Raw genomic sequence first — 24,109 nt, forward strand, 5'->3', positions numbered from 1 at the left:
TCCAAGGGAATTCGCATTGACGCTGCGTTTCCCAATAAGTTTGCCTTTTTTTCTTTTCTTTTTGCATATTACAAACAGCAGAGTTTTTCAAATATATTTATTCACATTTACATATGATTCTGAATGTATCAACCGTCTGTACGAAAATTATTGTAAAGGGGCTAATTTTTTTTTTTGTTAAGTCACTTCAGTCGTGTCCGACTCTGTGTGACCCCATAGACGGCAGCCCACCAGGCTCCCCTGTCCCTGGGATTCTCCAGGCAAGAACACTGGAGTAGGTTGCCATTTCCTTCTCCAGTGCATGAAAGTGAAAAGTGAAAAGGAAGTCGTTCAGTCGTGTCCGACTCTTCGCGACCCCATGGACTGCAGCCCACCAGGCTCCTCCGTCCGTGGGATTTTCCAGGCAAGAGTACTAGAGTGGGGTGCCATCGCCTTCTCCGGTTAAAGCCTCCCCAAACTACCAGTTCTTGGACCTGCCACTGTCTCAGCTCACCACAAAACATCTCAGACTGCCCGAGGGCCACCCCCGAAATTCCTGTGCTCTGAGGCCCCAACTAAAAGGAGGAAGCACCGACGTGAAGGCTGCTTAAATTCCCAGGCTCCGGGTCCTTAGGAGAGGTATTTCCCTTCACGCCCGCGAATTTGTCATCCAAGGCGGGGCGCTGGAGGTAGCCCCCGCCAAACCCCGGGGGAGGGGCGAAGGTCAGTAGCGGCGTTCCTAAGGCCTCTTTCAACCCCGCCTTGCCTGCCATTCAAGTCCCGACTTTTCTCAGTACTGGTTGAAGTTTCACTTTGGCCCGCCTCCATCGCTCACCTGATTAGATGTTTATAAGTTAAAAGGCGGGGTCATGAGGGCATCGAGATTTTATTGGTTAAAGTATACGCCTATCAATGGGGTGCCGCCCCCTACCTTGAAGAGTTCGCCCTTTAGTGGCTCCTCACCTCGTCCATCTTCAAGGTTTCCCTCACTGTATTGGTCTGGAGTCTCGCCTATCCAGTCCTTTTCTCGTACTCGTTGGTGACAGCGCCGAAAGAGTCCCGCCTTTCTCCAGAGGATTGGCGGATTAGCACGCAGAGAGCCCACCCTTGATGGTAGGCGGGTAGTCGTGCAATTGGCTGGGGCCCCGCCCCAGGGCGAGGAGGAGGAGGAGGAGGGGCAAGAGGGTTTGGTTGAGCTGCAGCTGTTTGTCTGTTCGACACAGGCTTGGGCCCGACGGGGGAGACGGAGCCCCAGGTACCGGGCTGATGGAGCCCGCAAGGGCAGGGGCGGAGGCACCCCGGAAAGGAAAGCGGCCTGGTCTGAGGGCAGAGGAGGGTCTGGGCCTCTGCGAGGGGTTAGAATGGCCCACTGGAGAGGGGAGAAGGGGACCAGGCCCCGGCAGGCCTAATGGGGGCGCTGAGGAGGGGGCCGGGCGGGCTGGGAGCCCGAAGTTGGTGAGTCGGGGAAGCGGCCGGGAGGTTTTGGCGGCTGGGCTGGGGGCCGGCGCAGGAGGCCCGGGGCTCGCGTGCGGGCAGGGGCAGGCCTCAATGAGCGGCGCCGAAGAAGGAGGAGCTGGGGGAAAGGGACTGGGCGGCGGGTGAGGTAAGTCATTCGCCGGGAGGTGAGGAGGGGTCAAACCCGACGCCCTGGCCCCGAGGGGAACCGGGGCGGGACTCTCGAGAGGTCTCATTGGAAGGGTGAGGGAAGGGCTCTTAACTGGGTAAGAGGCATTCTTTTCAGGCAAAGTGGCTATTATAAAAATAACTAGGGTGCCCCAGAGTTGAGCCGAGAGGGATCAGTGTGGGAGGACTGACACAAGCGAAGAAAGCTTTCCTAATCTAGAAGACTCAGGTAGCCGGACTAGTGGAAGCAGGGCCACGAATCAGTGATGGGAACTTCAGGGAATGCTGAAGGGTGAGCTGGGGGCCTTGGGTTTTGCGAGTACTCGCGCTTTTGTTCCCATTGGTGTGGAGATGTGGCAAGTTGAAGTTTTCTGATACTCTCAGGGTAGACAGTGAAGACAAATTGTTTTTTTTCTGTGACTGTTGGCAGTTCTCAACTCAGCCCCTACTCTCTCCCTTGGCCTCAAGCTGGTTTAGGCTGCAGTCTCGGTGTTTCTTCTTACCTCCTGTTTCATGTCCTGTGAAAAAGCTAAGAAGTTGGGTTTGGGGGATGTTTGTTCCTTTCTTTCCTGCTTAATAATGTGGTCTATATTGGGGACCATATCTCTCACCTGGAAGTGGGGAATTAGTGATTCATTTTCTGCTCTAGAAATGGGCTTATGTATCCCCAACCATCCAAAGATCGTCTGACCATAGTTGGTGAAACTTCTGTGGTACTTAGACTTGGGTATTTCCCAGGCAGGTAATGATTATGTGGAATCAAGCCTGGAAATATGAGGTGATATCACAGAGGAAGGGATTTGGGGAAGAGAGAAATTTCATTCCAGAAGGTTGGCATCACCCGTTCTTTGTCTCCTTCTTCAGGAGCCGGGGTTTCTGAGCTATTAGAAAGCTGGGTCAAACAGAGGCACTCGGGGAAGGAGGTGAGTAGAGAAAAGGAAGATGGATTTCTAAGACCCAGAGGTCCCTTCCTCATATATTTTTAACAGTCTACTGACCTCCTTAGTTCCCCCCATAGATTGGAGCTTATTGGATTTTCCCTTATTATACTTCCTCCTTTTTCCATTTTATACCACTGTATTTTATAACTACTTTCTTTTTAATTAGACAAGTGGTATGTACATATTAAAATATTCAGGTTTTATGGAAGTGTAAAAAGTGTAAAACCTCCCACATATACCCTGCTCATTTCATCCAGAAAGGTCAGAGATAAGAGACAGTAGATCAAACTAATCTTACTTCACTTTGGGGAATGTGCCACCAAAGGCAGTTCTGTTTTCATGTTCCCACCATGCTCTGGCTTCTCCTTTCCAGTTTTCCCTTCTGGGATGATACTCTGTTATTTATTGTGCTCCTTTCACAGTTCATTCTGTCTTGCTTTTATCAAATTCAGACAAGTAGAGAGCTGTACTCTGGGTTATCCCTTCACATTCTTACACAAACGCACACACCCTACTTGTGCACTGGGTATCCTAAAAGGAAAGTGAAGTCGCTCAGTCGTGTCCGACTCTTTGCGACCCCATGGACGGTAGCCTATCAGGCTCCTCCACCCATGGGATTTTCCAGGCAAGAGTGCTGGAGTGGATTGCCATTTCCTTCTCCAGGGGATCTTCCCGATCCAGGAATCAAACCCAGGTCTCCCGCATTGCAGGCAGACACTTTACCGTCTGGAGCCACCAGGGAAGCCTCTTCAAGAGGATCTTCCCGGGTATCCTAAGGAAATGCCCAAATAGGTGGCCAAAACGTCTTTCTCTTTTATGGGCAGGAAAGAAAAGTTAAAGTGAATCATTTTGTTTGGGAAAATTATTGGCATTTTTGCTAAAGTGAGGAATTTGAGATTTCTGTCCTGTGGTTCATGGTCTCTGCATGTTCAAATTATATGACTCTCCCTTCATTATCCCCAAAGAAGATGGTGGTTCTTCTAAAGGCCCTTTGTGTCTGTCTTTCTATAGTGATATGAGAAGCTTCCAAATTTTTCTGGCTTTGAAATTGGTTTTCCTCTAAACCTCAACACAACTGGGACACTTTTTTACACCACCTTATTAATTGAATTTGTCCTTACTGGCTTTAGAAGCCCTGTGATGTGCCCAGCCTTTGTACAGTGCCCTTGGAAACCTTGATTGTTGTCCCTCCAGAAGCTTTTGTTTTCTCTTCTACAAAGCCAGTCCTAGAGAAAATTGTGTAGATGTGTATGTGTTTTAAATCCTCACTAGGCTTTGCCATTTCCTACATCCTGATGGTATCCTGTCCCTTTTTTTTTTTTTGTCACTTTCTTCTATACATCTCTTCTTATCTTTTCTACCTTCCCCTTAATCAAAGCCTACTTTCAAGAAAAATGGTCTAAAATTGCTCCACATTAGGGTGTAAATAACGAAGTCATTTAAAGTATTAATCCTCCCAAGAATTCTTGCTTTTTAAAGAGGGAGTTAAAGAATGGAAATTATCAGTATAGAATTTCAAACATAGATCTGGAGTTACAAAAATATATTTGGAGAAGAGGAGTTTCCCATTGCTCTTGAAATCATACCTCATCCCTTCTTTTTGCCCAGGAGCAAGGATTGCTCTTTTACAGTTTGCTTGTTTGTGCTCACTGATACGAATTTGACTTAGGAGGGGACATAGGTATGAGAAGCAAGTGCCTGCTCCCTAATCCTATGGCATTTCAGATTGGTAAGTAATAACCAAAGTGTGAGACAGTGTATTTAAATTAAGGAAATGCAACAGCCTGGTTGGAGGAGGGATACCTTAAAACCCTACACAATACACTCCCACTTCCCAAAAGAGTGTTTTAGGAAAGATTTAGTCATTGACTGAACAGTAACTGAGCTGAGTAAGGAGCCACCCAGGTGAGCAAAGTGTGCATATTCTAGGTCAGGTTGTAGTTTCTGTTGAGGGGCAGAAACCTTTTCAGATGTATGATTTTTTATTTTTCCTTTTTTTAAACTTGTGTTTCTTAAGTTTAAGAATTAATGGAGATATTGAACCAAAGTTTTTTTTAGCACTTAACATTAACTGAAGATTCAGAAAACTTTGTTTTTAACCATAGTTGCCTCAGTGTTACAGTGGGAGGGCTGCATATTTGGTGTGATTAGGCCATCTGAAGCATAGTAAAGTAACGGGTGACAGGAAAAGCAGTTAGCCCATGTGAGTTGCAACAGTACCTTGTGGGCTGGGTCCCAAGAGGGCCCTCTATCCAGGGGAGATGACAAACAGGCGAGAGAGCAATTTGGCCTATTAAAAACGTTCCCAAATGGAAATAAGATTCTGTCCAGAAGGGGAGGAGTAGATGGAGGAAGCAAGCAGGATTGCTTTGACATTAATGAATACCTACTAGGGGACGACAGAAAATGAGATGGCTGGATGGCATCACCGACTTGATGGACGTGAGTTTGAGTGAACTCCGGGAGTTGGTGATGGACAGGGAGGCCTGAACTAGGAACCCCGACATTGTGTTTTGCTCTGGAGATTGAAAATGACATAAATAGTCACTCTTTTTGAGAAGTTCTTAGTTTAGCAGAGCAGACAGATACACTTAAATAATGTAGTAAATGTTGTGATAAGAATGCAGTTTTTTTTATTTTTTGACCAGGCCACATGGCTTGTGGGATCTTAGTTCCCCAACCAGAGATTGAACCTGGCCCCAGGCCGTGAAGGCCCTGAATCCTAACCACAGGACTACCAGGGAATTCCCAAGAATGTAGTCTTAATACTATGGGATTCCAGAGGAAGCAATGGTGAATTCTCTTGGGGTGAGAGGGTAATTACACAATTTCACAGAGAATGTGACATTTGAGTTTGTCCTTAAAAGATACATTAGGCATTTGCTAGGCAGACAAAGTGGAGAAAGGCATTCCAGTCTTTCCTAGGTCAATATGAGGGACTTTGCAGTACCATGCTGATAAGAGATTAAGTGTGCTTTTTTGCTTTTGGGGAAATATAAGGGAGAGGATTGGAGAAGGAACTGGCAACGCACTGCAGTATTCTTGCCTGGGAAATCCCATGGACAAAGAAACCTGGTAGGCTACACAGAGTCAAACATGACTGGAGCTACTGAACAGCAGGGAGAGGGTAAGGGGAAGTGGAAAAACTCTTTTAAGCCCATGACTCATTGGTTAACATTGGATCAGTGCAATGAGCCAAGTAGTGAAATTCAATTTAAGATTTTGGTAACTTGGGGTCTAAACAAAGTTGGAGAGTTGAAGACACTTACTAGCTTCTGTGCTGTCTTTCTATTCAGTAAATCTCACATTAATCCCACGGCCCATTGAATTCTGCAGAAATTACCACTTCTTTCCCTAGTGCCCGCCATTGAATTGCTCCTATTTCAGCTCTCCTGGCAGGGGTTGGTCAATACCTTTTAGAGAAGCATAGTAATAAATGATTGCTTCTATCAGAAGGATATGGGACTAGATTCTAGTTCCCAGGGAAGGCCTGGGGCTTCCTAACTTGTTTTCAGTCCCAAAGGAAGTACTTATCCAAACTGTATAGAGGCAGAAACTATCCAGTCTAAGCTCTTGTTCCTGTCCTGGTACTTTCTTTGAATTTCAGTTCAGAGTTCAGCATCTCCTGCTTCCTTAAGTGGTATAGTGGTATTATAGGAGCAAGAGTGCCTTACTAGGAGTACTTGCTAGAAGGATATTTGCTACTAATCTGTTGTGTGATAGCTGGCTGTATGGGCAAGTTGGTTGATTTTATTTGCCTCAGTTTCCTCACTGTAAAGTACAGATTGGACTAGATGACCTCTAAACTGCCTCTAATCTGCAAAACTGAATTTATAGGGCTAACATAAGGGAGGGAGCTAGACTCCAGTGGCTCTTTATCTGAAACTCAGTCTCTATTGATAGATGACAGACTTCTGGAGGCATCCATTATATGTAGTTGGGCTTCCCTGGTGGCTCAAATGGTAAAGAATCTGCCTGCAGTACAGGAGACCCAGGTTCAATCACTGGGTTGGGAAGATCCCATGGAAAAGGAAATGGCAACCTACTCCAGTATTCTTGCCTGGAGAATTCCATGGACATGGACAAAGGAGCCTGGCAGGCTACAGTCCACGGGGTCACAAAGAGACACTACTGAGTGACTAACATACACATCATATGTAATTGACATAGGAACTCAAAGTTACCAAGTGGGAAGGGATCTGAGGAATGGAGTCCTGCCCTACTAGGCATCAGCAGGCTAAGCTGCTAACAACCCTTTGTGTTGGTTTGCTTGTTTGTTTGGTTTTTTTGCCATGCTGCTTGTGGGATCTTGGTTCCCCAACCAGGGATCAAACTCTTGCCCGCCTTGCAGTGAAATCTCAGTTTAACCACTGGACCGCCAGGGAAGTCCCTTAGAAAGCTTTCCTGTTCATATTTTCCTCTGCTGGGAGAGCTACCTACACTAAAGAACTTGCCCCTCATTCTCCACGTTCCCCTTCCCCAGTGGACTGATGACAGAGTCAAGCCTTAGTCATTTGATAAGCCATTCTTGTGAAGCTGGAATTCTGAGGGAAGTTAAGTCATTCTCATCTGAACTGAAAGGGCTGAAGGGGAGAAAAATCTCCTCCCTTTCTTGCCTCAGGTTTGAAGGTAATAGTCATCACACCACCTGACTGGTTGGCTGTGTTTAGTTTTTTGCCTTCGGATAGCTCGTTTGCCCACTGTCAATTGTCAGCCAAAAAAATCATCACCAGAATAGGGGAGAAATCAATTGAATCTTATGTGTATTATTCCATTTCTGTACCCCTGATCTTTCAAGAGTCTAGCTGTTGCATAGAAAATGTGATACTCTTATTAACAAGCTGGGATTAAAGATGAAGGCACAGAGATGGGCAGCTGGTCAATTACCGTGAACAGAGAAGATAGGACACAGTCTTGAGCTGAAATACTGGAGTGGGAGTTAGTCTTTCCTAACCCAGTAGTTACTAATCTCTGACAGTTCAAGAAAGTTTGCTCATTGACTCTGGCTTGACTTACCATCTGTTGGGGTCAGTGACGAGGGGCTTTTCGACCCGAGTGTCTGTGACTGTTTCCTACCTTTTTTTTTAATTTTCCTGGCCACGCCATGCCACTTGCAGGTCCCTGACCAGGGATTGAACCCAGGCCACGGCAATGAAAGCATGGAGTCTTAACCACTGGACCGCCAGGGAATTCCCTACTGTTTCCTATCTTCACACTTCCAACTCCTACTGTTTTCCCAGGCCTAGAAAGATGTGTCTGCAAATGAGAATTTAGTTCACTCTAACTTAGTGTTCTGCCCCTTGGATCAGTTGCTTTGAAATGTGAGGAAGTAAGTCAAAGAATCTAGTCACTTTTCCTGTTGTTTCTTAAGAGTATAGTATATGTGTATCAACCTAAAGGAAACTTAATCAGCTTATCATCTGTAGGTTTTTTTTTTCTCCCTATCATTTCATCTGTTTTCAAGTGTAGAGTTATAATGGCTTATCCTCTTTACCTGTGAAACAATGTATATGAAGTATTACATAAATATATTTTTAAAAATAATCCTCACAGATGCTGAGAAACTGTATAAAGAAACATATTTCTTAAAGGTACCCAGAACTTTGAATTCAAATTCTGCCTTTTACTATTTTCCCCTATTATCCTTCTTACTCCACCCCCAGATCCTCATAGATAAGGAAGCTGAAGCCAAGAAAGGTAAAAGGAGTGAGTGGCCTAGGATCACAGTGGGTTAATTGACAAAGCAGAGAAAAAACTAAGGCTTGCCTGATTCCAGAGCCCTTACCACTGTGCAGGACTGCCTCTGTTGACTTTAGCATTCCATTTTCCTAATTGCTCCATAACTTTAGTGGCAGGATTAGAAAACCTCTGACCCCTGGAGAGCTATATTCAGCCCTCATCTTAATTTCACCTGGAAGTGCTTTTGTAGGCCAGCCAGAGATTAGACTTCCTACTAACCCATCTTCAGTGGCAGGCCTCTCCAAAGCAATGTTTGTTGAATTTTTTTTTTTTGATCATGGCTCAAAAAAAAAAAAAAGTTTTTTTACATCAAAATTCAGTGTGTGTACATACAACCACAAGTGAAGAAGCATTTTCACAAAATGATTCTTGTGCTTATTATTTGCATGCCACATGGTAATTTCTTTCTTTTTTTTTTAATATACTGATCATGATCCACCAAGCAATTTCAAGATCACTACTTGGCTTACACAATAAAAACACTCCTTTAAAGGTTTGAGGATGAAAAGAGCTAAAGAACTGTGACTAGTAGTTAAGAAGCTAATTAATACTAATTCTTGCAGTTGCAGTACTGGTTCCCAGAATTTTGGATTTAACAGACAAATTAAATTTAAGGGTTTCTGTTTTTCCACATAAGTATATTTAAAAAGCTTACTACTGACTAGCAACACCATTATTTATTTTTAAAAAAAGTTATGTAGGAAACTTTATATATTTCCTGTTAATAAAAGAAAGATTTATGTAGCATGAAAATATCTGAGTTCTTTACATACCATTTTCCTTAGTCTCATTCTCCCTAGAGGGAAGATGAGTATGTATCTTTCCATACCTTTGTCTTTGTAGAATTTTGCTTTGTTTATAGAAATAGAATCAGCCGAGTGTTTTGCTTTTTTTAAAATTGAACTATAGGTCTTAGAGGCTTATCCATGCAATAAATACATATTTACCTTTGAGAGAAAATTGATACTAAGAAGTTAGAAATCATGTTATAAAGGATACTCTTAAATTGAATAAATTTAGCTTTGTGAAAAACTTGCTGTATCATTTTAATTTTAATCATTTCATCATAAACCAGTGAAAAGTTCATCACAAAGTGGCACATGTATATCTGAATTCTTAGGACTCATTGACCTGGGGGACTACAAAATACCCAGTAAGATCAGAGTAATTTTATTCAGTCCTCTGTCTTAATCTAGTCTATGCTGAGACTTTTCTGGGCTTTCTCATTTCTATCTCATTTCTCTGTTAACTTCCTCTTACACTTTTTTTTTTCTCTTTTTTTCCTCTACCTCCTTCATGTGATGGCTGCTCTTTAGGATTATATTGATAACAACTAATATTGAGATGTCCTTTAATATATTAAATTGATTATTTCTGTGAATCAGGGCCACTAAATAATACCTGTCTTACTATTTATTAGCTCTATATTAAACACATGTTTCACGTAATCCTTAGGGCTATTGTACGAGATAGGTATTTTTTCCATTTTATAAAGGTAGAAGGTAAGGCTCAGGAAGAGAAATTTTCTTGATGTCATATTAATAATGATTAGTAGCTTAATAGTGCCTTTTGTCAAATATTTATGTTCTTTATATGTATTATTGCATTTAGTCCTCACAACACCTTTTGAAGTAGGTGCTCATAGACTGTTATCCCATTTTACAGATGAGGAAACAGATGCACAGGTAGATTTAGTAATTTGTCCAAAAGTTCATAGCTAATAAGCAGAACTAAAATGAATCCAATGAATTGGACTCCACAGCTTTTGTTCCTCTATGCTTCTTCCTCTATGGCTTTTCTATCCTTTCCATGTTTACTAATATTGCAGATATATTTTTAACCCTGATATTGCAGATACATTTAACCCAAAGCAATTATTTTTTCACTATATATGTCACAGAATATGATGTTTATGGAGTCACTAGAATCAGTCTTGGAGAAGGGAAACATCAGTTTGAACCAACAAAGTACAGTCCAAGCAGTGCTTAGTTTTGGGGTGAGGTGGTTTTGCATGTTCTGATCATGCTAACACTTCTTTGAATCTCATAGTTCTTTTCCCCTCAGAGTCAGGTTTGGATGATTGAACACTCAAAGTCCCAACTTCTCTCTCTTTCCTCTGTACCACCAGCTTTCCTAGCCACTTATAAGGTAGAGAAGGTGGTTCAGTTATATTCTTTCATCAAGTATTTATTGCTTGAAGACTTATTCCTGTGCCATCTTCTGGAGATTGCTGCATGTGTTTAGAAGGTACAGCTTCTTTCTCTGCCTCTGATTTGGAGGGCTATAGCTATTAGGCCTTTTCAGTGTGGAGAGTAGTCTTATCCCGAGAGTAGTCTTATCCCTAGGCATCAAGAAGAGAGCTGCAAGTTGAGAGTAAATCAAGCCTACTGACTCAGACTTGATAGATTTTCAGACTCAGAGGGGTGGCAGAAACAAAGGGAAAGAGTTAACACTGAATGTAGTCTGTTTCTCTGTTACCTTTGAGCAGAAATGAGGATAGATTTTTCTGGTAATTGGATCCTGGTTTGATTTTCAGAAATGTCAGTTTTCAGAAATGGTCATGTATGAAGGATATAGAACCAGAAGCTATCCCTTTGCTCTTCACAGGGATGACTGTTACCTACACCCCTAGAGTGAATTTCTCATTTTGAAGGCTAGAAAAAAGGGGTAAAAAAAGGACAGCACCAGGACACCAAAGAGATAGTAGGGATCTGGGGCACTTTTGGGTGGACCTGGGTGTTCTTTAGGCCAACTAAAAGTTGATCGATTTGCTGTTCTTTGAAGACCTGGTGGGGAATGGTTGGGAGATTAAAGACTACTCTCACGCAGTTTTTAGTCTTTCTGTTGCAGCACACTCTACTTTAAATGCTATTCTTATTTTCTTGATGTCCACTCTTAACCACTGAGTGCCAGGTGCCTGGGACCCTCTCAGTGGTGTAAGCTTTTAATGGTGGGTGATTATAAGACTTAAGTCCTTATTGGAGCAAAGAAATGGAGATTCTGTCCTTTCTCTTAAAAAATGATTGCCATTGTCATGGCCCTATGTTTAATTTTACCCACTTTTTTTCTTGCAGAATTGTTGAAGCCTGGACGTCCCCTCCCCTCCCCCTCCCCCCTCTGCCGCTTTGTGGCATCCCCCTCCCTCCACCCTTTCCCACTCTGATAATCTAGCCATGACTAGCAGAAGCACAGCCAGGCCCAATGGGCAGCCCCAGGCCAGCAAAATATGCCAGTTCAAACTGGTCCTGCTGGGTGAATCTGCAGTGGGGAAATCTAGCCTGGTATTACGTTTTGTCAAAGGGCAGTTCCACGAGTATCAGGAGAGCACCATTGGAGGTAAGTACTTCAGGGAGAGAAGAGAGTTAGTGTTTAGAAGGGCTATTGAAGGGGAGATCTAGGGATCTGATTATGCCGCTGGCCCTCTTAGCTCCCTGAAAAGGAAATCTTTTATGAAACAAAAAAATTGCCAAAATACCCCAAAACAGGTCTCTGTTCATCCTCTTCCTAGAAGAAAGAAAGGTTGGCCTTTGAGCACCAAAAAAAAACACTTTTTGTTTTAAGCTCAGACTATTTTCCTCTTCCCAGTGAAGTTCAGTTGAGGGTCATCTTGAGCAGGGTTGATTTGAGGCAGTGGCTCATAATCAAAGGTGTACATCTGAAACTCCTGGGGAGCATGCTGGGCCCTACCTCAGATTGGCTGATTAGTTTCGGAAGGAGGGTGAGATTTATGGCAGTATAGATGTGTATGTTTGGAAAAGCTCCTTAGATGATCTTCGATGCACACATCTGGTAAAGCAGAGGTTAGAACTAAATACAAAAGATAAAGAAATATTCCTTTCCTACCTTGGCTACCTTCTCTCTGCCACTATCCCGAAATAGGGTGCTAATTCAATATGAGAACTCCCCATATTTCTCCTTCTCCACTTTTATTACTTACCTTGGAAATACATTCTTAGACCAGCAGAAGTGATACAAAAAAGTTTAACAGCCAAATAATATAATGGTGGGACCTCACATCAGGCTTTAAAATCTTCTAATCAACTTTTATCTGATGCTTATTGTCTCTCATTATCTCTTAATCTGTTTTGGTTAGAAGAGTGTTGACTCTGGTATTAAAGCTGGTTCTTTCTAGCCCTCAGAGTTTTACCATGGCGCCCCCATTCCTTAGCTGGAAAGACTTCTGGCAGGAAGGATTTAGCCAAGAGCAGGCTTAATTCTGGTGCCAGGACCCGAAGGAAAATGCTAAACCTTTCCAGGGTATAAGAAGGAGAATGCTAAACCTTTCCTGTAGCTGAACGGCCTGGGTAGTCACTGCTCTTAGACTGACAGTGGAGATATTTTGAAGGAGGGTGGGATGTTCCAGTGCATTCTCCCACTTACACCAACTTCTCCTCTGTTTTCTCATTCATAGCGGCCTTCCTTACCCAGTCTGTTTGTCTAGATGACACGACAGTCAAGTTTGAGATCTGGGACACAGCTGGGCAGGAGCGATACCATAGCTTGGCCCCCATGTACTACAGAGGTGCCCAAGCTGCCATTGTGGTTTATGACATTACTAATCAGGTAAGTGGGCTGAGAAGATTGTCCTTGCTTTTATTTATAGGAATTACATTAGGTGGGGGAGAGAAAACTGGTTCTTGCAATAGCAAAATAAGAATACAAATTACGCTTCCAAGTGTTGAGAAGACAGAGGTAATGAATTACCAGAAACAAATGGTTTCAATGAGTAACGGCTGCTTAGAAGAGGTGAATTTTGAGATTGGACCTGAAGGTGATAGCCCTAGATTGGCGGTTGTTCCAGCCTACCCATTCTCATCCTTGTGTTTTCCCAGGAAACCTTCGCCCGAGCGAAGACATGGGTAAAAGAACTACAGCGACAGGCCAGTCCTAGCATCGTTATTGCCCTGGCAGGGAACAAAGCTGACCTGGCCAACAAGCGCATGGTGGAGTATGAAGTAAGCTGGCCACCGAGTCCTTCCTGACACACTCCCTCTATGCTTGGGACCTCTTTTTTCCAAACCTGCCCTCTCTGAAAACCTCATCTGAGGACATTCATCATCTCATTCCCCAGTTCTGCACCAAGTTAAATACAGCAGCACTGTGACCCTAATGCCAGCCAGGAGATTTTAGAGGAGTCAGAAGAAAATTCCAAAGCAGAGGGGTAGGGGAGTACCAGTACCAGCTGTGGGGGTACCAGTGTGAAAAGAGGAAGGAGGGAGCAATTGAATTTGAGGTAAGGGACTCAAAAGTGTCAGAACCCAAAAGCCCCTAACCAACTTACCTTCTTCCCTGTAATTAAGTTTCCTGACATCTGTTTGTTGGATTAAGTGGTGGAGACCATGGGATATCCCTTGAGGGAGTCATCACCAAATTATGGGTCCAGGGCCAGCTGGCTCAGAGGGGAGGGAACCTAGGATGTTGCCTAGCTCCAGTGCTGCATGGGAGTGGAAAGGCAGTACTTGTCTCTGCCCTACAGTCTGAGTACCAGTACACCCCACCCCTTGCAGGAGGCCCAGGCGTATGCAGATGACAACAGCTTATTGTTTATGGAGACTTCAGCCAAGACAGCTATGAACGTGAACGATCTCTTCCTGGCAATAGGTAAGGTCAGAGCAGCCTGAGGTCTTCCTGTCGTTTTTCCCTTGCCTCTAGGCAAGATCACTAACCCAGGTCATAAAGGTAAATGGGAGTATCTCCCTTTATGAAAACTTTAGGTGTGGAAATACTGTAACTTTCCATCGTGACCTCCATCCTTTCGTTCCAGCTTGAGCTCCCTCATCTTCAATGTTGTTTGCAATGAACCCTCCCCTCTTGAGAACATTAGTCTCTCACATTTCCCCTTTCCCCCAATAGTCTTTTTTGGGGAAATGAGTAAAATCTACCATACTTTGTTCCCTTCTGTTTTTATTTCTAGCTAAGAAGTTGCCAAAGAGTGAACCCCAGAATCTGGGGGGTGCAGCAGGCCGAACCCGGGGTGTGGATCTTCACGAGCAGTCCCAGCAGAACAAGAGCCAGTGTTGTAGCAACTGAGGGGGTGGCTAGCAGCAAACAAGTATGGAGCTAGCACGAGAGCTAAGAAATAACCTCCATCCCCACCCCTCAGCACATAGCCCCTACGGTAACAGCACACTGAGCCCTGGCTCCCAAGGGCTGCCTCTTGACAGCTCCGTCATGGCACTTTTTAACGCTTCAGCAACAACACCAGGCAGCTGTTGCCACTGGCCTCCTACCCCTACTCTGGGGCTTGGGGGTCAGATCCCCCAGGACTTACCTTCCAAAACAAACTTTCTTCACTTTGTATTATAGGTGCAAGACAGTGACCTACTCATCTTTCCTCCTCCTTCTGCCCATTTTTTCAGAAAACTTTTTTTTTTTTTTGTCTCCTGCCCCTGCCCCTTCTGCTTTTGGTCAGTCTCTGTTCTTGATCTCCTTTTCCTCCTCTCCCCAGGATGGAGAAGGTGGTAAACCCAGGAACTGAGGAAGGTTTCCAGTTCAGTCACATTAAGGGCCTTGGAGGAAAGTAAGGCTCAGAGCAGGGGGTAGTAAGGAAACATTGCCTTTTTGTTTTTGTTTGGTTGGAGATTCTCCTATCTGAAAGCACTGCAGCATCCGTGAGTTGGCCTTGTGGAGGGTTTTTCTAGGTAGAGGTGGGAATGGGACGGCCAGCTCCTGGGCACCAGGTTGGAGTCTTGCTATTGTCTGACTGGGCAGAAGTGGAAGAGGTGGAGAAGCAGCGTCATCTGTGGCTCAAGAACTCTTCCAAGGCCTATTTCCCCCTCACCCAGCTTCTTAGGTAGCTTCTCCCCCATAATGGGGGAGATTCCGGACCCCAGAGTCCTCCAAAGAATCTTCACTGGTTGCCTGCCTTTTGGCTCTGTTGTGATCTAAATGGAGGAGGGACCAGTTTCTGATACCCATCCTCTGACTTAGGCATTTTTTTCTCTCTGGCCTTCAGATGGCCTCAGCCCCAGCCACCATATCCCCCTGCAGTTTGCACTTTAATTGATGGTAGTTCACTTGTGATACTTGTTTAATGGGCGGTTTGGTTGATTTACTTGCCCTCTTTTTAATGAAGTGGAATCCAATGTGTATATGAGATTTGAGGAGGGGCTGCAAAGAACTTTACCGGTGGCAGCTAGTCAAGCCCAATCTCCACTGCTAGCTTCCTCTAACTCTAATTCTTACTTCACCTATATTCTTGCCAACCTGACTCTTGGGTATAGGTTTACCTTTCCTGGGAAATTAACTGAGCAGCTGGAGAGCAGTCTCAGGATAGCATAGGCGACTCACTGTAGGGGAGTGAAGAAGAGTCCGGCCAGAGGGAGGAGTTTTCTGTGCTTTTCCAGGGTTCCCATTCAATTTGATCCACCCATTACCATGTCTTTTCTACTTCCCTGTAAATAGGTATGATCTTTATTCCCACTGTACAGTCTGTTCTGCCCCCCTACCTCCCATCAGGCCCGATTTCTTTTCTCCTTTGTTAGTATCTTCAGTTTGTCATGCTTACTGCCCCAAACCCATCCCCCATGCAGCCAGTGGTTTAATCCACATACCACTAGGGAGTTGTACCACAGAGGTCTACCTGTGGCCCCCTCATATCATAACACCTGTTCCTGTGGACAGGGAATGACTGGCACTCAAGGTCCCTCACAACTGTCTCACATCACCAGAGGACATTGGTCCTTTCTAAATCTCTAGCCTCTCTCCACGTCCCTCACAGATATTTTAGAATGTCTTTGGGAAGCCATCAAGGCAAGAGAGAACTCTAAATTCCTTCTTGTTCTAGCTTAGAATTTTGGGGAAATTGGGGGAAATAAGATAGGAGAGGCCATAGTGAACTAGGAACCATTTTGCCCTTTGGGCTTGTAGACTGCTTTCTGTCCCAGAGCAGCTGAGAAATCCATGACGCTGAGATTCTGAAGGACTGAGCTTAGGTTCTTCCACTTATGCCTCAATTCCCTTCCTTTCCCAGGGGCAGCCTTAGTTCCCACGGCCCTGAGACGCGTATTCTCCCCCTCTTTTCCCAGCACCCATTAGCCCCCTAAAGCACCCAGTGTGTCCTTAGAAGTGGAAGAACTAGGATGGCTCTCATACGTTTCTGAGAAATGAAGTTCTTTGTGCAGTTTTCCCCATGGAGCAGGAGTGAAGACGTTTCATTGCCTTGGGGCTGGGAAACCATTTCTCCAGGCTTCTCCCTCCCACTACCCCCCTTAGGAACAGGATTGGCCTTAACTTACGGGCCTGTCTGTTGCCTTCCTTCTACTTTCTAGGAGCTCTTCTGCTTTTCTTTGAGCTCTGGTGGGCTTGGGGAATCTTAGTTTTTATTTCCCAGCTCTTCATTTTTTCTTCTGATCAGTTTGTTTGTTTTTTAAGGGGGGGTATCTTTTTCTTTTTTTTGCCTCTAAGAAAGCATTTGCCTTTTTCCCCTTTTCTTCCTCTCCCAACATAACAATCGTGGTAACAGAATGCGACTGCTGATTTACCGATGTATTTAATGTAAGTAAAAAAGGAGAAAAAAAGGTGTATTGGAGTGTTGCTTCTTCTCTTCTCTTTTTTTTTTGCTATTTCTCTAATACTAGAAATTTGCAAGGCAACCCAGTAATGTTTCACTGAACCAGAAACACACCTGCCTTTGCATCTTGGTGCATGCATGTGTGCGTGCGTATGTATGTACATGCTTAGTTGTTTCAGTCATGTCCAACTTTGTGACCCTATGGACTGTAGCCCGCCAGGCTCCTCTGTCTATGGGATTCTGCAGGCAAGAATACTGGAGTGGGTTGCTATGCCCTCCTCCAGGGGATCTTTACCACCAGGGATTGAACCTTCTTTACTGCTAAGCCACCAAGGAAGCCCTGCATCTTGGTAACTCCTCATTACTCATCTTTCCTTGAATAGTGAGATAATCCAATTTGTAAAATAGCCCTTTTACTGCTGTTTAATCACTGCAAGCCATTAGAGAGCTCATCAAATCTGTCCCTAGCTTAGTTTTTTAGGCTATCCTTACAGAATGTATATATGGAAGGGGTTGGTCATCTATGGACCTGTGGGCAGACAGTTGATGAGACTGGAGGGAGAGGTGTTTGTAAATACTTTTAAGTATTATGCAAAAATTTATGTGCACCTCTCTAGGGAGAGGGCCCACTGCCTTAATTAGTATCTCAAAGGGGTCCATGACCTAAAGAAAGTTTTTAAAAAATCACTGAATTAACATTGTTGATTGATCATGTGACTTCTACCCCAATAGGAAGATTTCAGCAGGAAATTGTCCTCCTTTTCCATGTATTCTTGAAGCTCTGACCCTCACAGTCTAAGTGGAAGTGGTCGGGGAGAATGATACAGAGAAAAGATTAGGTGTGGTTGCAGGAGGAGTTTTAAATTCCAAAGAATCTGAAGGACAGGAAAGATAGCCTGGAATTCAGTCCCACCTCTGACAGTTTATTAACTATGGCCTTAGTCAAGTTACTTAACTGTTCTCTGCCTCAGTTTCCTCTGTAAAATGAAAATTTTTGAGATTTAAAAGGTCAATTCTATAAAGCCTGTGTGTAGCTTTATGTAGGGTGACAGTTACAAGGCAGAAATCTCATCTCATGGCTTCAGATAATCCTTAACTGATTCCTCTGTATCCTTGGACTGAGCCTGTTTTTTAAGACTGGAAGGATAGGTTGGGCATCAGCCCTGTCTGATGATTAAATTGTACAGTTAAATTGGGAATCTTTTTTTCCAAAAACCTTAGAGCCAAAATTACCTTTTCACTGTCAGTTCCCCTTTCTTTATATTACCACCCCCACACGACTTCTTCATTTCTAGTAAAAGCTCTTCTAGTTCAGTTTTGGAAAGAAGAAAGGGAAGGAGGGGATATGATCTTCCAAAGTTAAAGGTGGGGGAAAAAAGTCAAAGTGTTGGTCGCTCAGTTGACTTTTAAAGTAAGGTTGTAACTGAGCCTTCTCACCTCTAGAGGGCAGTGTTGGGTACGTTTGCCCCAGGTCCACAGCTCGCCAATGACAAGTTTTCCCTGCTGCTGCTAAGTCGCTTCAGTCGTGTCCGACTCTGTGCGACCCCATAGACGGCAGCCCACCAGGCTCCCCCGTCCCTGGGATTCTCCAGGCAAGAACACTGGAGTGGGTTGCCATTTCCTTCTCCAATGCATGAAAGTGAAAAGTGAAAGTGAAGTCGCTCAGTCGTGTCCGACTCTTCGAGACCCCATGGACTGCAGCCTACCAGGCTCCTCCGTCCGTGGGATTTTCCAGGCGAGAGTATTGGAGTGGGGTGCCATTGCCTTCTCCGAAGTTTTCCCTAGCCAAATGATAAAAGGGTAATAGCAAACAATTTATGTTAGTGTCCTTTACTCTGATATTATGAGCAACTATAATCTTCCTACTTTGAGGTGTTAAAATGTCATTAAATAACGACCTTTTAAAATAAATTGACAACTAAGCAAAATATAAAAGATGGTTATTCAGTGTTGTTATTTCTACAATTTGAGGAGAAATTGTTAGACCAAGGAATCTCGAAGCCTTTGAACCACTGTTTAGACTCCATTTCTGCCCTCATTCCTGAAAATAAAAGACTTGAGCTTTTGATCTTGTTTTCTTTAAAAGACAAACAGGGCTGTGGTAGTTGCAACAGAGACGCTTGACAAGAGGCGGAGCTCACCACCGGGAGGAAGCCGACTGGATGCCGAGGCCTCTAGCGAAAGCACCTTGTGTCTCAGCGGGCGGGGAGGGGCGGGGCGGGAGCACCTCTCAGCCCAACCCTTGGGAGTCCTCATCACCTTACATTGCTCGGGTTCCTAACATCCTGAGGCTCCCACTCCTCGTCTGGCGCGGGTGGAAGGAAAAACAGCCTGTCCTGTCTCCAAGCCTGGGTGGCGTCCGGCCTTCCTTGGCCTCCAGGAGGCGGGCACAGCAGCTGGGAGGCGGCCCGCCGCCCGCCAATGGCTGGAGGACGAGCCGAGGGGTGAGAGTGGTCCTTTACTCCGCAACAACGTCACGGCCCAGGCCCCACCCCTTCGCCGATAGCCGCTGGGTGCGGAGCGGGTAAAACAGCTACCCAGCGTACGTTGAGCCGGGTAAGGATCCTGGGGCCAGGAAAGGGAAGAGGAGGGGGCAAGGCCAATAACCTGGGCGGGGGCTTGGCACCCGGGGGTGCTCCGAATCCCAGGCACAGCAAAACTGCCGGTACCCGCCTCCACCCCCTTTAGCCGGGTGCTCCTGGGGCCTTGGGCTATTGCTACAAGATACTCTCGGGCCAGCTGTTAGGCAGTGACGTGGAACCAGCTGCTTGCGCCCCGGTAAAATATCCATATTCTGACCAGAGTGACCCTGGGGAGTGACTGGTCACCACCCGCACAAGGGGGTGTCATCTGTTCTGTAGCAGAAGACTGCTTCTCCCAAGACGGACCTTGGGCTTATCGAGTTCACTATAAGTCAGCTCTACCCCACTGCTCCAGCATAGAGTGGGCTGCTGGCACTGATGGGAAGTGGGCGGGAGAGTGAGGGTCCCAAGGGCCGGGAGTACAGTGCAGCCTCTGCTCCTACTCCTAGCTTTCTTGCATCTCATCAGCAATTCTGACGCTTCTCACCCCACCCCACCCCCAACGTTGGCCCTCCTGTAATCAGTGATCTGCTCAGTGCTATGAAGAAAAAACTGCTGCGAGCCCGAGCAGAAAAATTACCTTCTTCCTTCTCTAGCCAGTTCCCTGACACCCTGACCATTAACTACTCAATTTGCTGAGCTCACTGAAATGGCATAGACAAGGTAGGGGTGTGGACCCAGGTTGGGATCCAGTTCCCAGCTGGGTTCAATTTTCATTTTTTTAGGGGTGGGTGGAGGGAGAGGAGGGAAAGTCCTTCAATGACAATGTTATTACTTGTTTGCACATCATAGCAACTCTGCTACGTAGATCTCATTTCATAGATGAGGACACAGGTTCAGAGAGGCCTGGTATCTTGCCCAGGAACAGGGCTGGTTAATGGCGGGACTGGTTTTTATAAATGCAAAGCAGTTTTTGACTCCAGAATCTGAGCTTCCTTTACCTCATTAGGCTGCCACTATCTATATTTTACTTTTTTGTCTCCTTTTATGTGAGCATACCCCTCAGTTGTCCTCTGCTAGCTTCAGAAAGAATTAACTGGCAAACTGGACGATAGACTTTTGGCTCCCATTGTTCTCTGTAGTGGACAAAGTAGAGAGTAGAGGATGTAGAACAGGTGATTCTCAGAGGACTCCCTCCCACCCCCTGTTCCTTTCCATCCTGTCAGCATATTCTGTCTCTGAACTCCTCCAGGTTTTCTCTAAGGGCCCATTTGGACCCCTACTCCCATTCTTTGGCCTCGTTACCACAGAAAAAGTTTCCCCATTTGTCCAGAGAGCTCCTAGCTGGTCTCTGTGTCATCCTCCTACCCATTGCCTCAAGCTGCCCTAATCTCATCACCTCCCAGCACTCCCTATCTTGATCCTGGAATCTTCCTCCTATCCTAGGTCTGCCATAATGCTGCTGCTGCTGCTGCACAGAGCTGTGGCCCCAGGGCTCCGACAGGCCTACAGGTAGGCCATCCAGTTCCTAGTCCATATCTCCTTTTAAGTACTTTTATGACACTTATCTTAACTGTCAGATAAGATGGTTGAGATAGTGGCCTAGGAGGAAAGGGAAAGCCACATCTCACTTGTCCCACCCATTGCTGAGAAACTAAGTCCCAACTGAAGGAACCAATGGCTAACCTGGGAGAGGTACACCCCAGGCCTTCCCCAGCCCTTTCTTATGATCACAAGTGTGCTACTAAGACTTCTCTCTCTTCCAGACTCAAGTCAACCCCTGCAAGGCTCTGCATTCGGGCCTGCTGTACAAATGATTCTTTTCAGCCCCAGCGCTCCAGCTTCACCTTCTCTGGTGATAACTCCAGCACCAGGGGATGGAGAGTCATGGGCACACTGCTAGGCCTCGGGGCAGTGTTGGCCTGTCATGATCAGCAGTGCAGGGTAAGTAGGGAAGGAAGGGACTTCACTATCAGAACCAAGGGGCCTGAGTGAGTTCCCCTGGCAACCCAGGCTTTATCACAGACCCCATGATTACACAGCCTTCATGGTCTTCATGCACAGCACAGATGGAATCTTCTACCTTCCCAGTGGCCATAACTTTGTGGGTTGGGTCAGGGTGTTAGTCACTCAGTTGTGTCTGACTCTTTGCGACCCCATGGACCTCATCAGGCTCCTCTGTCCATGGAATTCTCCAGGACAGAATACTGGAGTGGGTTGCCATGCCTTTTTCCAGGGGATCTTCCTGAACCATGGATCAAACCCAGGTCTCTCGCATTGTGGGCAGATTCTTAACCATCTGAGCCACCAGGGAAGCACAGGGTCAGAGTGAGGTAGAGTGATTTCTTCTTAACATTCTGTTCCCTTTTGCCTCAGGCTTCTCAAGAGTCACCACGCAGATATACCAGGGAGGAAGTGAAATCCCACAGCAGCCCTGAGACTGGGGTCTGGGTAACTTTGGGCTGTGAGGTTTTTGATATCACAGAATTTGTGGACATACACCCAGGGGGGGCATCAAAGCTGATGCTAGCAGCCGGGGGTCCTTTAGAGCCCTTCTGGGCCCTCTATGCTGTTCACAACCAGCCCCACGTGCGAGAGATACTAGCTCAGTACAAGATTGGGGAGCTGAGCCCTGACGACAAGGCACCCTCCATCTTGAAGACCTCTGATCCTTATGCGGATGATCCTATACGTCACTCAGCTCTGAAGGTCAACACCCAGCGCCCCTTTAATGCGGAGCCCCCCCCTGAGTTGCTGACAGAAAACTACATCACACCAAACCCTATATTCTTCACCCGGAATCATTTGCCTGTACCTAACGTGGACCCAGACACCTATCGCCTGAATGTAGTAGGGCCACCAGGGGGTCAGTCACTGTGCCTGTCCCTGGATGACTTGTACCAGTTCCCTAAGCACGAGATCACGGTCACTCTGCAGTGTGCTGGCAACCGGCGCTCCGAGATGACTCAGTTCAAAGAAGTAAGAGGTCTGGAGTGGAGTTTGGGGGCCATTAGCACTGCACGCTGGGCTGGGGCACGGCTTTGTGATGTGTTAGCCCAGGCTGGTTACCAGCTCTGTGAAACTGAGGCCCATGTCTGCTTTGAGGGACTGGACTCAGACCCCACAGGGACTGCCTATGGAGCATCCATCCCTCTGGCTCGGGCCATGGACCCTGAAGCTGAGGTCCTGCTGGCATATGAGATGAATGGGCAACCTCTGCCTCGTGACCATGGCTTTCCTGTGCGAGTGGTGGTTCCTGGTGTGGTGGGTGCCCGCCATGTCAAATGGCTGGGCAAAGTGAGTGTGGAACCAGAGGAAAGTTTCAGCCACTGGCAGCGGCGGGATTACAAAGGCTTTTCTCCATCTGTGGACTGGGACACTGTAGATTTTGATTCAGCTCCATCTATCCAAGAACTTCCTATCCAGTCAGCCATCACACAACCCAAAGAAGGGGAGACAATAGGGTCAGGGGAGGTGACTGTCAAAGGCTATGCATGGAGTGGTGGAGGAAGAGCTGTGGTCAGGGTGGATGTGTCTCTGGATGGGGGCCTAACCTGGCAAGTGGCTGAGCTGGAAGGAGAGGAGCAGCGTGCCCGAAAGGCCTGGGCCTGGCGACTATGGCACCTGCAAGCCCCTTTGCCAGCTGGGATAAAGGAACTGAACATTGTCTGTAAGGCTGTAGATGAGAGCTACAATGTGCAGCCAGACACAGTGGCCCCAATCTGGAACCTGCGAGGGGTGCTCAACAATGCCTGGCACCGTGTCCATGTCCATGTCACCCCATGAGAAGGTGAAGCAGAACCACATTCTGAGCCTCTTTCCATACCCATTCTTTGGCCTCATTAGCACAAAAAATCTTTTCCCTCCACCTCTTCTCCATGTCTTGTATCACAACACTGACTATGCATTCTGAAGCCACATACAAATACATTCCTCACACATTTCCACCCAAGCACTCACTCCTCCTTGGACACTATTTATAGTCACAGGCCACTGACCCTGTGCCAGAAGGTAAGAGCTATTGGAGCAAAGGACTAGAAGCAGGAAGAGTAATTCTGGAAATAAGCACTATTTTCTCTATCTGCCCTATCTCCATTTCTAATGACTGTCACCACTGAGGCCTTATTTTGCCTTTGTCCTTGGGATTCTTCAGAAAATGTGTGTATATGTAACTTTTTACTGCCTCTAGGTTGCCAAGGGTTGTGAAGAGCGCAACACAACCCTCTCCCTTTATAGTTCCACTTTTCTAAATACATCAATAAAATATCTGCTTAAGACTACCACTTTGAAAAATTTTTTAAAGATGATTTGGGGGACTTCTTGAGGCTGGGGAGTGAGCAAATTGAAGAGAGGGAAATGCACTGGTATTGGGATATCTCTTGAGAACTCAAAACAAAAGGTGAAGGGAAGTCAAGAAGTGGGGTTTCGTTCTCTGAAGTCTGTCCGTGTCTGCAGGACTACTTAGGTGAATGACCTCAAGATATCCCTCCAAGAGGAAATTTTTTTTAATTTGTCATTCTTAAGTCCCTCCGCTACACAATTCCTTCGCCCTTGCAGGAAAGGCGAAGAATGTTAAGGAGGTTAAAATCAATATTGTCGTAGAAGGGGCAAAGGCAAAACTTGGCAGTAGAGGCAGGCATGCCAGGGCAACTAGAGCGCCCAACGTGGACTTGTTTGCAAAGTAGATGTAGATGAAGGGTCAGTCCTTGAGTTTTCCTTTGCCTGCGACCGCGCCTTTAGGACTTGAATCTTTCGGCGCTCGACTACTCTCCCCTAGCTCTCCTTCCCTGGTC

The 24,109-nt window shown here is 45.9% G+C and overlaps 2 protein-coding genes across 5 annotated transcripts; both read left to right on the forward strand.

Moving 5' to 3' along the window:
* The first annotated feature begins 1,125 nt into the window (after nucleotides 1-1,125).
* On the forward strand, nucleotides 1,126-16,807 carry RAB5B (RAB5B, member RAS oncogene family). 4 transcript variants are annotated; one of them, XM_027542178.1, is made up of 7 exons: nucleotides 1,137-1,234; nucleotides 2,467-2,525; nucleotides 11,357-11,618; nucleotides 12,694-12,845; nucleotides 13,115-13,237; nucleotides 13,790-13,883; nucleotides 14,197-16,807. In XM_027542178.1, the coding sequence occupies exons 3-7, from the start codon at nucleotides 11,456-11,458 to the stop codon at nucleotides 14,310-14,312; spliced, it is 648 nt and encodes a 215-aa protein (XP_027397979.1). In that variant the 5' UTR covers nucleotides 1,137-1,234; nucleotides 2,467-2,525; nucleotides 11,357-11,455; the 3' UTR covers nucleotides 14,313-16,807. The 4 variants fall into 4 exon arrangements, with proteins under 4 accessions (XP_027397980.1, XP_027397979.1, XP_027397982.1 ...); XM_027542179.1 differs by lacking the exon at nucleotides 2,467-2,525 and having other exon boundaries at nucleotides 1,126-1,234; XM_027542181.1 differs by lacking the exon at nucleotides 2,467-2,525 and having other exon boundaries at nucleotides 1,216-1,434.
* Nucleotides 16,808-19,067: 2,260 nt separating this feature from the next.
* On the forward strand, nucleotides 19,068-23,596 carry SUOX (sulfite oxidase). The gene is made up of 4 exons (XM_027542176.1): nucleotides 19,068-19,350; nucleotides 20,763-20,828; nucleotides 21,083-21,260; nucleotides 21,693-23,596. Exons 2-4 carry the CDS (start codon nucleotides 20,773-20,775, stop codon nucleotides 23,100-23,102), a joined length of 1,644 nt encoding a protein of 547 aa, XP_027397977.1. The 5' UTR covers nucleotides 19,068-19,350; nucleotides 20,763-20,772; the 3' UTR covers nucleotides 23,103-23,596.
* The last annotated feature ends 513 nt before the right edge of the window (nucleotides 23,597-24,109 follow it).

This window comes from Bos indicus x Bos taurus, chromosome 5, assembly GCF_003369695.1.
Source record: "Bos indicus x Bos taurus breed Angus x Brahman F1 hybrid chromosome 5, Bos_hybrid_MaternalHap_v2.0, whole genome shotgun sequence".
Classification (NCBI taxonomy): Eukaryota; Metazoa; Chordata; class Mammalia; order Artiodactyla; family Bovidae; genus Bos; species Bos indicus x Bos taurus.